The sequence below is a fragment of the Callionymus lyra genome, chromosome 9 (assembly GCF_982586985.1).
Source record: "Callionymus lyra chromosome 9, fCalLyr1.hap1.1, whole genome shotgun sequence".
NCBI lineage: Eukaryota > Metazoa > Chordata > Actinopteri > Syngnathiformes > Callionymidae > Callionymus > Callionymus lyra.
Window position 1 is genome coordinate 11,375,300 of NC_141826.1, and position 15,332 is coordinate 11,390,631.

Sequence of the window (15,332 nt, forward strand, 5' to 3'; positions counted from 1 at the left end):
CATCTTCAAGACTTGATGCCTCTTCTTTTTGAAGTAGTCTTAGATTGCTCAAGTATATAAAGGTAGTTCATTAAAGCATTTATTTTTCAAGGAACATTTACTTACATAAGACATAAATCTATTGTAACCGAGGCGTCGGTTCCGGCAAATACATCTTTTCTTTATCTCTCCGTTTCAGGTCTACCGGGTCACCTTGACCCAAAAGGCAACAAAATGATTAAATTTAAATTGATATGAACAGGATATAGACTCTAACTTTTTAACAGAAGGAAACATTGCACTGTTTTATCTGTTATCAGTTAGGTAAGGTTAAATTCATTCATCCATGATGTCACTTAAAGAAACAGTGACTTTGTAATAGCCAAAACAGGTTTGGCAAAATTGCAGTCAGTCATAAATCAAGATTTTATATATAAAAATAATATTTTTACCTGTCCTTGTTCTTGGTAAATATATTGAAAACTAAATAATTTTCTGAATTATGTTTATCAAAACACAACAAATTATTAATGTTAAGTTATTTTAACATTCTGATAAAATGTGCACAAAGGTTTCAAAGATTAATTTCATGTACAATATAATGTTTTTGCTTCCTTTTTGAAAGCACAAATGTGAGCGACAAAAAGCAAGAAGCATGAAATAAAGCAGATCAGACCTTGTTCGGAACCCCTACAAAGTTAAAAATGAACTATATTATTTGCAGGCACAGTTTCTTATCAAATCCCCTGAAAATGAAGGTGTGAGCGCAGTTGCAAAAGGCTTAGCAGCATATTTTCAATCATGCTGCACCACAGGTTTGGGTCAGTCGGGTCTCTAGGGAAGGACAGTCGTACAATAGCGCAGTTGCAAGTCCCCGATTGGACACGTTGTTAAAGGGGGCCAAACAGGACCCCCGCCATTCTTTACAGGTCAGTAGGAGGGCTTTTTTTTTCTGTGGCTTTGTGGTTCGATTTGACAATGGTAGATAACAGACCCAGACATGGGACACCTATAGCTTCTGTGTCCTTGAGGAAATCATGAGGAGGTAAAAGGATGCTGCTGAGACCGACAGGCGGCCCCTAACAGACCATAGTGTGCACAGTTACTTCCTTTTATTTCATTATTAAAATGTTTAGGGAAGTCAAAAAACACTAGGCTTGTGTTGCACAGGCGCCTTTATCTCATCCACTAAAAGAGAATCCTTGAGTTAAACGACCTACTTTACAGTAGTGTCCAGTTCTACCGCACACATTCAGTTTAACGGCGCAGCCTTCCATCAGTCAGGTCAACAATATGGCACTAAAAATCAACGTTAAACTGTCTTTGAACGCTGTAAAATCTCCCAGAAATAGTAAATGATGTTTAAATTTTTTAGGGTCTGCAGTCACTCACAACAACCAGTAAGACGTGGAGTCCATTTTTGATAAGATGACGTGAAGAACATTTTCTTTAGCATCTGGAAAATGGACAGCCTTCAAAACAAGCCTGGATTGAACTAAATAATACTATGAAGGAACTTTAAAAATATGAAATTAAAATCGTACTTTAGTGAGACACATAAAGCTGAGTTTTATTGTATTTATCTTAAAAAAAACAACACACAAACCGCTTTAATTTTGCACACCTCTCTTCATTGGCATGAATGTTTTCCAAGTTTACCATCTAATCTCTCATTGTGAGACCACTTTAGAAGTCCCTCAAGTCATTTCACAAACATCGTTGAGATAATTGAATTTGAGAGCAACAATATCCTCGGTAAGACTGTGAATGTGAAACACCGTCTAAACCAGGGTTGTCTTTTAATGAAAGAACAACACATTTATTTATATATATTTATGTTTAACCGAATAATGGATAAAGGAAGTGACCTTTTGGATTTATGGTCTCAGAATTAGCTTCCTGTTGGTTTCAGAATTGTAAGATCAGTTAACAGGTTTATAAACCTTTTCATAATTATTCTTGTCTATGTCTCACAGAGAAAAATTCACATTTTTTACAGCATCCTTAAAATATACTTATCAAAAATACAAAAAATAGTCTCATGCAAATGTAAAAAAATAAAACAACAATTAGTTAGAATATATATATATATATATATATATATATATATATATATATATATATATGTTACAATGGAGTGTGAAGTGTTAACATCCGATTTGCTGTAACCATAATAAACCCTTGCAACCTCTAAAGTGTTCTTTAATGCTCACTGAGTGAGAACAAAAACATGCAGATAAGCTTATTTAAGCTTTAACAGTATAAGTAACTACCTTAGGACTTCATCAATACTCATTGGCTACATTAAATGAAAGGTAAGTTTTGTCCTTTGGGTTTTAAACTCGTTTTAAAATGATTTAAGGTCAATTTGATGAAGGTGCTTCCAATCCACACACCCTTTTATTATTAAATTTTAAATTTTTAAGATTTTAGTTTATCTAAATATTTTTTTACTCCATGTAACCCAACTGTTTATTACCAAATCTAAGTTTGCCCTGACCACATAATTCTGCGATCATTCTGCTTCACAGAGATGTTAAAATAAGTTGTTAATCGTCCAAAAAAAATATTGGATCTTGCCTTTTATAATCCTTTTTTTCTGTACTTTTAAATTAATTCTAAATTCTAAATTAAAATATGAATTCCTATATACATCATTCAAAAGTGTTGAATTGAGACGGTGACCTGGACGCTACAGTCCTTTAATCATCTGTACTTTTATTCATTTATGTTCTTTTTTCCCCCGTTTTTTTGTATGATCTGATTATAATGGATTTAATCAATATGGTGATTAACACAAAAGGCAGAAAAACGCCAGCGTCAAAATGAAAAAGCAAGAGTAAGCCAAAAGATTATTAAAACAGTACTGATGCAAGACTGTCACCAGCTGCTCGCCATCTTTTCTCATTCTACGATAGCTTTTCCTGTCCAATTTATCAAAATGAGTCTTTGTTTATATCTCGGCTGGATTAATGGCATCGTCGGAACAACCCCTGACAGACAGAAATATTGTAATGCAGATTTACACACTCGCCCGCAGAGCAGACATTAGACATATGGGTGCAAAGATGTGTGCTACACAACATGCACGTACACACAGGTCCCTGTACACAAGCACAAACACACCAGCCCCGAGTCTGTTTACTTTCCATCTAGCAGAATTCTCATGACTCCTCTGGCGAGCCTTGGGGATCAGTACAATATTTTAATAATTGACTCTGGTAAGAAATGTTTCATGTTGTTTTCCATTTACTTACACCGAGAGACGATTGCACTCATTTCCGTGAAGCAGGTGTCACCGAAGCTTTTTTAATAACCAACATCCACGATAACTCCAAAGCTGTTCGCTTAAATTTGCAGCTCTCTTAATATGTTTTAGGGATGGACTTCGGCGAAATTTAAAAATGATACAGGAGGTTTAAGGAAAATGTGAAGAGACAAAGGCAGAAAGAGGGGAAAAAGAGAGAAGGGAGAAACCGAGATAAGCTCTTACATGTTTTGGCCATTCTGCGTCTCAAGTGTTGATCTGCTGTGCTCAGAGCCTGAGGCTTTATCCTCCTCCTCCACTGCTTCCTGTGTTTCTCCCAGCATGGAACCCATCTGATCTGCCATGCAGGTTTCCGTCAACTCTCATTAAACACTTACAGATGAGCCCTCTCCGTCTTCACACCTCCCCAGTGACAGGTGGGCACTCAAATTTAGACAAACGACTCGCCGTGAACAGACATGCTTAGTTTCATCAGTGAACATATTGGTGTCGGCACCGCGAGTCAAAGCGTTCAACACGTTTCTGGGCTGCGGTGATGCGCCTGAACAACTTGTCCTCCTAAAATCTGGAACAACGAACGGTTGATGTTGATGGTTTCGGTGTTGAATGTCAAACACAAAATAGGATTAAGAGATTGAATTTGGATTTTCTGGGTGGTCAGAGAAGATGACTATAAAAAAAAAAAGATATATCGTTGCATATATGCAGTTGGCTGTTATTCACAATCGTCAAACATCTGTATAGTGAAGAAACTGTATCATAATACAATGTCTTCCCTACAATGTCCACTAGATGGCACTGCCTGCTTCATAATATTTGGCTCAATTAAAACTGGCATCACTTTCAAATACATCTAGTGCTAATGTTTTGTTCATCAAACACCAAATCATTAATTTCTTAGTTTATCCAGATGGCAAAGAAACATCTTTGTATTTTATTTATTTATTTAATATTATAAATGGACTTCAATGAGAGTAAAGATAAGTTAGAGGATATGAGAGGAATGAAGAGGTAGATGAGTAAAGGAGTATCAAAGAGAAGTAATGGGCTACCATGTTTACACAAAGCTGGGTATAAAAAATAAATAACAAAATCATTTTTCTTTTCCTTTTCAAAGATGCAACACATTTCTTTTGCCACACTGGGTATGCATGTTAACCATAATAACCATGTTTTGCGTTATTTTTTAACCCTTGTGCTGTCTCCGGGTCAAAGGACAAGGTGGATGTGCGACATGAAAGGTAAATGGAGTGAAAGAGAAGCTTCATATGACAGCAGTGAGACTGTGATGTTGAAAGGTTTCAGAGACAAAAGGACACACGTTGATCCAACTTGTGTTTTGGTTTAGAAAAAACGTGGCAAAGACAGACATGATGAATGATAAAATGTCAGAAAAAGGGCAGGTGAGAACCCGCTGTGACAAAAGAGACAAAGAAAATTTGATTTTAGAAAAAAAAAAAAACGAAATGAAAAATATAGATGATAGTTGCCCTTGAAATCTTTCTAAAAACAGATTTCCTCTTTGTAGAACTTTTGTTTTGTTGTTCGGCTCACTTGTTCTTCTAAAGAGGGGTCTTTGTAAGATCGACTGCATTATATCGATCCTTTTTTCCTTTTCTTCCTCCGGCCGTCGTGCACTCGCCACTCTCTTCTGCTTCCTTCTTCCAGCGTTCCCCACTGTTCTCAGAAAAAATATGTTCCTGTGTTCCTCGTGACTAACAGAGCAGGGCTCGGCTTTCATGTAGGACAGGGTTAAACCTTTCATCCGAGCCCGTCCTTTCAGCTCTGCATCAACCGATCGACTTACTGCTCCCTCACTGCATGTGTCATCCAGACACTCGACCGAGTCACTACAGTTTGCTGCCCCTGCTCCAAAATGGGCGATACGTCTACATGACTTTCAGCACAGACACGCTTTCTTCTGGATCTTTGCTAAGAAAATCTTTATTTAACCTAAAAGCTACTTCAAATTTAAAGAGATTTTTCAAGCTTTGGTATGTCAAAAATGTGTTTTGTCGATTAAATGATCTAGTTAAGAACAGCCAGAATTAGACAATCTTATTTATATTTATTAAACTGAAAAAAACACCACCAAATATCAAACCACTGAGGTTTAATCACCCTTCAAGTCTGAGATTTAAGGGCCGTCTTGACATCCAAATGTCATGGTGTCAAAAGCATTTGTATTACTTTTAGGAGCGGTTCTACTGGTCGTATTGTGCGAGCGTGCACGTGTGCGTTCAGGCGGAATGATTCATACAGGCTTTAATCATGACTCAACGTCAGGATTCTGTTCCGGGGTTGGCTTGCTGTTGGGCCCGCGTGTGTGCTCTCTGTGACAACTGAAGAGGTCAGTTCATCTTCTGGGACTTGAGAGGCATGTTTGTGAAGCCCACGTCGGAGACACCCGGACACTTGTGATTGAAAACAGAGCGGCCCATCAATCCCGGAGGGCAGGCATGGTGGACTTTTGGACCACAAGGAAAACCTTCCACTGATGCTTCCTCTGATGTTACTGACGACACAAATGGATTGTGGAGGTGGACGAAAAACATCTTAGAATCCAGATGTGGAAAATACTTGTATTCTGTGTATCTTCTAAACTGATGCATTTTATGTGTTCGTTTTGGTTGTACTCACTGACCTTCAAGTGCGTCAATGAGTACAAGTTTAAGGGTGTACAGTTTAAGTGGTACATGGTGCTAAAGTAATCTCAAAATGTTTCAGAACGACTTTAGCAATCACTTGCTCGTTCTATTTTGATGTGACATTTTTCAAATGTGAATCATTTTAAGACTTATTACAAAATAAATTACAATTATCTTCACTGTACAACGATGAAAATGGATCGTACCCTGAGCTGAATATTGTGTATTGTATTGTGAGGTAAATATCGTGTATCGTTTTGTGAATTAAATATTGTGTTTCGTATCATGAGCTTGATATACTGTATAGTATGGTATGAAGAATGTACTAGAAAGATAGCTAGATAAATAAAACTATGTTGAGTCCTGAGCTGAGCGTTGTTTGTGAGCTGAATATACTGTATTGTGAGATTGATATATGATATTGTATCGGAAGTTGAATATCGTATATCGTACAATGAGCCTTATAAACTGTATCGTATTGTGTGATGAATATCAGGTATTTTATCGTGAGCTGAATATTGCATATAGTATAATGAGCTGAATATCCTGTAATGTATGGTGAGATTAATATATTATATTTTATTGTGAGTTAAATATTGTTTATCGTACCACAAGCTGAATATACTGCATCGTATTCTGAGCTGAATATTGTGTATTGTATCGTGAGCTGAATATCGTATATAGTATTATGAGCTGAATATCCTGTATAGTATCGTGAAATCAATATACTATATTTTACCGTGAGCTGAATATCCTATATCGTACTATTAGTTGAATATTGTTAATTGCATCGTGAGCTGAATATCATGTATCGTATTGTGAGAAAGATATACTACATTGTATCATGAGCTGAATATCGTATAGCGTACCATTAGCTGGATATCCTGTATCGCATCATGAGCTGAATATCCTGTATCGCATCATGAGCTGAATATCGTGTATTGTATCGTACGGTAGTGTAGGTATATTGGTTTGCTAAAAAGTTACGTACAGACTTGAGCAGTTATACACTTCAACATAATATGGTGTTAGCATACCAGGCCCAAAATGGCTCCTGAGACATGATTCCAAACTCAAGACTTTCAATAAGGCGGTAGAACTTGGGAATATGAGCAGTAATTCCACAATAATGATTCAATAGTATGGAAATATGGCTTCTGTTTTAAAGCACAAAGTAAATTATATTTATATTTGAATGAAAGATGCAAACAATACGAATACAATCCAATCAAAAAAAAAAATGTAACTTAAAGCTACATTTAATTTGGTGAGTTCCCAATGTGTTAATAACTTGTTAACAGAATGCATAAGGGCCCAATCCTTAGATTTAGACGACGTAATTTAGAAAGTTTGTTCATACTTTTAATTTATTATGCATGAAAAGAGTGACAGGGGCCGGACCTGGGACACCTAGTCATCGTATTTGGCCCTGCAAGAGCCAGAAATTAGGGCTTTAAATGATATTATGTACACATTACAATGTTCTCTAGAAAGTGAAAGTAATTTATCCATAAATATCCCAAAAGGAAATACCTTTAATCATACAGCAGCCTTTAGAAACACAGTACAAAGGTGCTTTACATTAAAGACAAACACGATTCATTTCAAAATGGCCCAGCACATTAAAAACAGCACAAAAGTAATAACAATTTGATTAAAGACATAGATTGATAGATAGATAGAACTTTATTAAACACTTTATTAAACAAATTGTTTATATTACATGATAAAGGTATAAAAATAAATGCGAGGTGGCGTGAGTATGTTTTTTGGATACTTAATTAATTGAGCTGGATTATTAAAAAAAAGGAGGACAAATATTGCATGTTGTTTAGAATCGTATCCTTACAAATACAAATAATTGAAAGTCACCGAAACCTGTATATATTTGGACTGTGGGATGATCTATCAAGCACTGGGAGAACAATCAAACAGTCCCTAATGTTTCCTCCAATACGTCTCGGAATTGAACGTATTGGAGGAAACGTTCAATTGAACCAGGTTCAATTCCGGGACGTATTGGAGTAAACATTAGGGACTGTTTGTTTATACTTCGCTTACGCTATGCAACTTTGCCATATGTTCAACACCTGATAGCGTTAGATACTTTTCTTTTGCTGTAATCTTTAAATGAGTATTTGATGTCTCCAATAAGTCATTACTGCTTCTGAAAAGCCACACAATGGTCCAGATAACACTTCTTCTTCTTGGCTTGAAAGAACTGAGGCAGACTTCCGTCTAACAATAGCTCCACGTCGTCAAGTTTATCTCCTGGAGCTGCCAAAGGTCAGTCGCCTACTTTGCCGCGGGGAAATTTCAAAAAGTCCCAGGACTCCCTCTATTTCAATTACTAATTACAGCCGGACTATTAATGTGGAATGTCCTGACGGAGCATGGGTTTTTATGGCGCACTCCAGCCAGGGCCGTGTTGCTAACATGACATGAGGTGATGTCTTTACACGGACGGGCGTGTAACACGAAACCTTGATTCGTACGGCAAGATAACCTCTGTTTTTTTAAGAAGGGGGGGGGGAGCTGCCGGGTGCTACGGGGTGTCCGATTTCCCCCCTCACCGCTATTGACAAAGCGTGGGTCCGCTGTCTGATCCAGCAGAGGCATAACAGCCATCTATCCAACGTACACCATCTGGCTTACACCCTCTTTCCTCAGGATTTACTCTTGTCTTCCTCGCACTGTATCTGATTTCATCCGTCTCCATCCCGGGCTCCCACTCCATTTTTCCGACGGCGCACTCGCTCACTCTCCTCTACTATCTCTGGCTCTGTCAGGGGGCTAATGCAGGACTGCAAATGAAGCAGCTTCCATCTCAGGCTACTGGATCGATAAGTGTTGCTCAGTATCAGCCAGGATATTCTGCTTCTCTGCCGGGGACTGGGCGAGCAAATCAAACGCCCACAGCTCTAAGCACATAAACACGACACACCGGCCTGTAGTAATTCAACATTTTATAGCCCGTATTTACTACACAGCTTGAGCAACAAACAATAACAAATATACTGCTGGTCTCATATCATACCTGGGCTGAGACCACAGTTTTGAAACGCAGACAGGTATTTGAAATATGGTCGGCAGGCCACACACGAGATGAATGTATATGAGGACGATGATGAGTCGACTTTCTAGTATTGCTGTGAGCCCGCTGTGCTAGAAGAGTGATGGCAAACAAACAAAAAAGCAGTGACAAATAGCAAAAGGGACACAAATCATTTGCTCATTTTATTTTTAAGTGACGTTTTGAAGTCAAGGTTTTTTTTCCTATTAGTTTGAGACTTTATTAAATTATAATGATCTTAACAAATGATGCAAGTGTATCATATCATGAGCTGAATATCATTTATTTTATCAAGAGCTGAATATTGTGTACTGTGTTATGAGCTGAATATTGTGTATCATGAGCTGAATATTGTGTATTGTATCAAGAGCTGAATATTCTGTACTGTATTATGAGCTGAATATTGTGTATCATGAGCTGAATATTGTGTATTGTATCATGAGCTGAATTTTGTCTACTGTATTATGAGCTGAATATCGTGTATCATATCATGAGCTGAATATTGTTTATCGTATCATGAGCTAAATATTGTTTATCATATCATGAACTGAATATTGTGTATTGTATCATGAGCTGAATATTGTGTATCGTATCATGAGCTAAATATTGTGTATTGTATCATGAGCTGAATATTGTGTATCGTATCATGAGCTGAATATTGTGTATTGCATCATGAGCTGAATATTGTGTATCATATCATAAGCTGAATATTTTGTATCATGAGCTGAATATTGTGTATCATGAGCTGAATATCGTGTATTGCATCATGAGCTGAATATTATGTATCGTATCATGAGCTGAATATCATGTATTGTATCATGAGCTAAATATTGTGTATCGTATCATGAACTGAATATTGTGTATTGTATCATGAGCTGAATATTGTGTATCGTATCATGAGCTGAATATCGTGTATCGTATCATGAGCTGAATATTGTGTATCATGAGCTGAATATCGTGTATTGTATCATGAGCTGAATATTGTGTATCGTATCATGAGATGAATATTGTGTACTGCATCATGAGCTGAATATTGTGTATCGTATCATAAGCTGAATATTTTGTATCATGAGCTGAATATTGTGTATCATGAGCTGAATATCGTGTATTGCATCATGAGCTGAATATTATGTATCGTATCATGAGCTGAATATCATGTATTGTATCATGAGCTAAATATTGTGTATCGTATCATGAACTGAATATTGTGTATTGTATCATGAGATGAATATTGTTTATCGTATCATGAGCTAAATATTGTTTATCGTATAATGAGCTGAATATCATGTATCGTATCATGAGCTAAATATCGTGTATCGTATCATGAACTGAATATTGTGTATCGTATCATGAGCTCAATATTGTGTATCGTATCATGAGCTGAATATTGTGTATTGCATCATGAGCTGAATATTGTGTATCGTATCATAAGCTGAATATTTTGTATCATGAGCTGAATATTGTGTATCGTATCATGAGATGAATATCATGTATTGTATCATGAGCTAAATGTTGTGTATCATATCATGAGCTGAATATTTTGTATCATGAGCTGAATATTGTGTATCATGAGCTGAATATCGTGTATTATATCATGAGGTGAATATTGTGTATCATGAGCTGAATATCGTGTATCATATCATGAGCTGAATATGGTGTATTATATCATGAGCTTAATATCGTGTATCGTATCATGAGCTGAATATCGTGTAGTGTATCATGAGCTAAATATCGTGTATCGTATCATGAGCTGAATATCGTGTATTGTATCATGAGCTGAATATTGTGTATCGTATCATGAACTAAATATTGTGTATCATATCATGAGCTGAATATTGTGTATTGCATCATGAGCTGAATATTGTGTATCGTATCATGAGCTGAATATTTTGTATCATGAGCTGAATATTGTGTATCATGAGCTGAATATCATGTATTGTATCATGAGGTGAATATTGTGTATCATGAGCTGAATATCGTGTATCATATCATGAGCTGAATATGGTGTATTGTATCATGAGCTAAATATCTAGTATCGTATCATGAGCTGAATATCGTGTATTGTATCATGAGCTAAATATCGTGTATCGTATCATGAACTGAATATAGTTTATAATATCATGAGCTGAATATATTGTGTATTTTGGGCAAATAATTAAACAATTGTGTGTGGTCTATTTCCTTATTATTATGTTGGATATACTTATAACTCATTAAAATATTCAATGAAAACAGGTTTGAAAAATGTATGGATAATAATTAAAAAACATTGTAAGTATATATATAAAATACAAACCTTTAAATAAAATAAACAAAAATACCCAGATCACAGATCATGCTCAACATTTATTTGCCTCTGTAAGTATTACGTTTGTTAAATCTTGAAAAAATAAAAATAAACCCTAAGAAACTAAACTAAACTGAAATGTAAATTATTTCTTTATGAAATAACAGAAAATTACAAGCATATAATTAACATGTCTCAGGAATACTACAATATTTTCCATTGGATTTGTTGTTTTCTAGCGAACAATGACTATAAATAACAAAAAAAAGATGGGACAGCAGATGTTTGTTTGTACTTCAAGGAGAGTTTTTGTTTTTAGGAAAATTTGCTAGTAAAGGGGAAGATGTATGCTTTTTAAAAGTTAGATAGTAGATGGTATTTACACATATATTACTAATATATTATTAAAATTAAATGCCTGTAAACTTGTTGTAATTTTGTTTAGCCACAACTAGGAGTGTGATTAAAACTTAATGCCCTTCAATTTATCTTTTAGTTCACAACTGTGAGGATGAAATTATTATTCATCTGTTACCACAAGACCAGTTAAATCCAGAAGTCTGGAATACGGTGGAAGTTTTGAATCATGACAGCCATAAATGAAGCTCGAAGTTTGAAGAAAGTCAAACTATTTACACTGAAAGTTTCCTCGTGTTGAAAGTAGCAGCTGCAGCAATAAACAATGACTCTCTTCAATTGCAAGTTGCAGAATGAACAAATATTTATTTATGATCTCACGATGTAGAATCGAGCGGGGTAGAGGGAAGGGGTGGTGCAGAGGGGCAGAAAAAAAATGACTGATGACTTCTAAATGCAAAAACAAAATGCAAAAAAGGAAGCCACAGGAAGCGAAAAGGACAAATGTTGTTGCCTTTAAGTTACCTGGACAGGTGGCCACGCAGGCACTTTTCTGGACGTTCTGCCCATCGCACGATGTGCCTCCGTTCAGTGGCGTGGGGTTGGTGCAGCTCCGACTCCTCTTCTGCCAGCCCCGCCCACACACGGCACTGCATGACGACCAGGTGGTCCAAGTGGACCAGCCTCCGTTGACTGTCAGACCGGCAGAGAGGGTGATGAAGGGGGTGGGGTAGGAAAAGGGAGGTAAGGGGGAGGGAGGGATGAAGGGACAGAGCAGCCAGGATTACCCGACATGCACTCAGGAAAACAAGTGTTTTGCACTTGAATTTTCAAGACAGCGGCAACAGCATTGATTCTCGGAGGTGAATTATACTAGCACGAGGAAAGGGGTTGGGGGTCTCGGCTTCCTTTTTTCAAATTAAAACCAAAGAAGTATGTGGCCAAAAGAAAACGTCTCCCAAGGGAGGCAAAAATAAGAAGACAGCTTGTCATCCATGACCTTTTCCTCGAGGAGGAAATAATTGCAGCCGAGTAACTCGTCGTCATGTTCAAAAATACCTCCTTAAAATATCAGAATATTTTCAGTTTAAAAAGAACAAATAGATTCATGAGGATACCTTAAATAGGTAAATTGTAGACATGGATCAGAGTAATAGTTACCTGTTAATTTACATAAATTAAATATTCATAATTAAAGTTACTAAAAGGATAAACAAACGATTGAAGCAGATAAAAATGTGTAACAACTTAGTACTGACGCACAAAATAAAGTTAAATTATTTTTTCAAATATAGATTTTTTTTATTTACCGTTTCCTGGCTACAACACTAATAACAATTGATGTCATATATAGATGAATAAATATAATTACGAGAAAAAAAAATTCAAAATGGTTTTACAAAAATTAAGAAATATATATAAGTGTTTATATGTGTGTAAAAATAGTGAAACAATAAAAAGACAAAATGTTAATGATTCATTTGTAATTAATTTGAATGAAATATTATCCAAATGATTCAAAATAATCAAAACTTTAACCGGAAACTGGCCAACTTTAATCAGGTTAAAGCTCAAGTTTCTCCCATCATTTATTTGCTTCTGTAATTTTAAAAATTCTATAAGTATATTATGTTCAATCTTAGAAACAAAAAAACTAAGAAATTAGTATGTTTTTTTTATTAATTACCGGATAATTTAAAGCACGTAATTATCATGGCTAAACTACTACTACTACTATTGGATATTTTTAAAGTGGCTATAAGAAGAATAAAAAGAGAGTTTAAGCAGATAATACATCTGTAGCAATGTATTGCTGATGCACAGACTCAAGTTAAAAAAACAATTTTAAATAAATAAACATTTACTTACAGTTTCCCGGCTGCAACCCTTTTTTTCTCAGAATTACTACCCGAGAGAGATAGAGAGAGATGAAGGTAGGATTCATGAAACCAGCAGACACAGTCATGTCATTTAATTTCATGATTGACAGTGAACTTTGCAAAATGAACTCCCTCCAGTACTCTCTTCTCTTGCCCAACCCTAATTCATTTCTATGTAATTCATCTTTGTGTACCTTGTAAAACCAACCTAATTCTCACAAAAAAAAGTTGGTTTTAGCTGTACAGGGGACAGGAATATGGTTCAAATCCACAATCAGTTGTTGACCGGCAATTTACAGATTTATTGATTGACGTCGTTGGAGACGTGAGGCTTATATCAACTATTCCATTCTCATGGACGAGCAGCCTCCTCCTCCTCAGTCTCCTCAAACCGACCCGTGGTCTCTGCAGAGATGGTTAAGATCATAATTCTCATCCACAACCACAGCAAAGTTACATCGAGCAGCATTTAAAAAACTTTTTTCTGTTCATCTCAGTCATTGATTTTGATTTGGCCGCTTCAAATTCTCATTGTGTACAAAGAACTAATGAGTCAAACGCAAATAATTGGGACGTGAATTGAACAGTTTTCCCCACCGACTCCCGTCGGGCCATCAGAGCAAACTATTTTTTTTTCATTATCTTCAACACAATCTGCAAAGTGATGACGCCACAAGAGAGTGTGTTTATCATAGAAAAACATCTGGTTTAAGAGATGTCAAAATTACGTGTTTAACTTCATCCAACTGCAGTTTGAATAGAGCTTTTTCAGAATGGTGTACACACTGAACATAAAATATGTTTTATAAAGACAAAAAATAAGCTATGTTGAAATTTATGATACTATCAAGTAAAGTTTATCGGTGGGGAAACAACACCTTCTACCTTAAACAACGTTTAATTTTTTTTTTTTTTTTTAACTTTTGTGTATTTTCTTTAAAATCCCTTCACACCAGCATTATGTCCTCCCTCGCTTTTCTGCATCCATCCTTCTACCCGCCCCATCCATCACAGCTGGAGGCCGTCAACACCGAGTCTGGTTGTGCTCGAGGTTTCTGCCTTCTAAAAGGAAGTTGATTTTCGCCACTGTCACGCTGTGTCACTCAATGTTGATTCCCTTGGATCCGTTTTTTCGTTTAGACTATTGTAACAGTTTAATTTCGTGTCTAAACAAGAAGGAGCTGTCTTGCCTGCAGTTAATACAAAACTATGCAGCGAGAATTTTGACCTGCTCTAGTAGAAGAACTCACATTTCCCTGATCCTTAAAACTCTACACTGGCTGCCAGTATCTTTCAGGATCAAAAATCCTGGTTATATCTTTCAGAGCTATTCATGGTCAGACTCCTCCTTACATCAGTGATCTGATCCAGACTTACACTCAAGCTCGGGCTCTGAGGTCTGTGGATCAGAATCTACTTATGGTTCCTGAACACGCTTCCGGACCAGAGGAGAGAAATCCTTCCAGACTGTTGCTCCTAAGCTTTGGAACGATCTTCCTCTCCCTCTGTGTTTGATGGATCTACTGACTCCTTCAAGAAACATCTTAAGACATAAAGTCTCAAGATGGGTTGAACCAGAATCACCTAACCTACCTTTACTTAGAGGACACTAAGGATTTTCAAGAACATGTTATCTCCCCAAATAGTGCCGGATCGACCCCGGTACCTCTGCCCAATATCCAGGAAAACTTCTTCTTGGTAGCCGCAGAGACCTTCCTGTAAATCAATAGCTTTATCTTTCAATTCAAAACATGTATTCACAACTACATCTGACAATCTAAGGCTCCGTCCAAGTTGTTCTACGAAATCACATTTTTGCTTATTCCATCTGAACCAATCA

At 36.5% G+C, this 15,332-nt stretch overlaps 1 protein-coding gene across 3 annotated transcripts in view; it reads right to left on the bottom strand.

Annotated features, from left to right (window-relative positions):
- unc5a (unc-5 netrin receptor A) overlaps positions 1-15,332 on the bottom strand; it is a 209,146-nt gene that overhangs the window by 57,993 nt on the left and 135,821 nt on the right. For 2 of the 3 annotated variants that reach the window (XM_087799791.1, XM_087799790.1), the window contains exon 6: positions 12,138-12,305. The exons of the other annotated variant lie outside the window; for it this stretch is intronic. In XM_087799791.1, the coding sequence (XP_087655917.1) occupies positions 12,138-12,305 (168 nt within the window). The remainder of the gene's footprint in view (positions 1-12,137; positions 12,306-15,332) is intronic. 3 annotated transcript variants of the gene reach the window in all.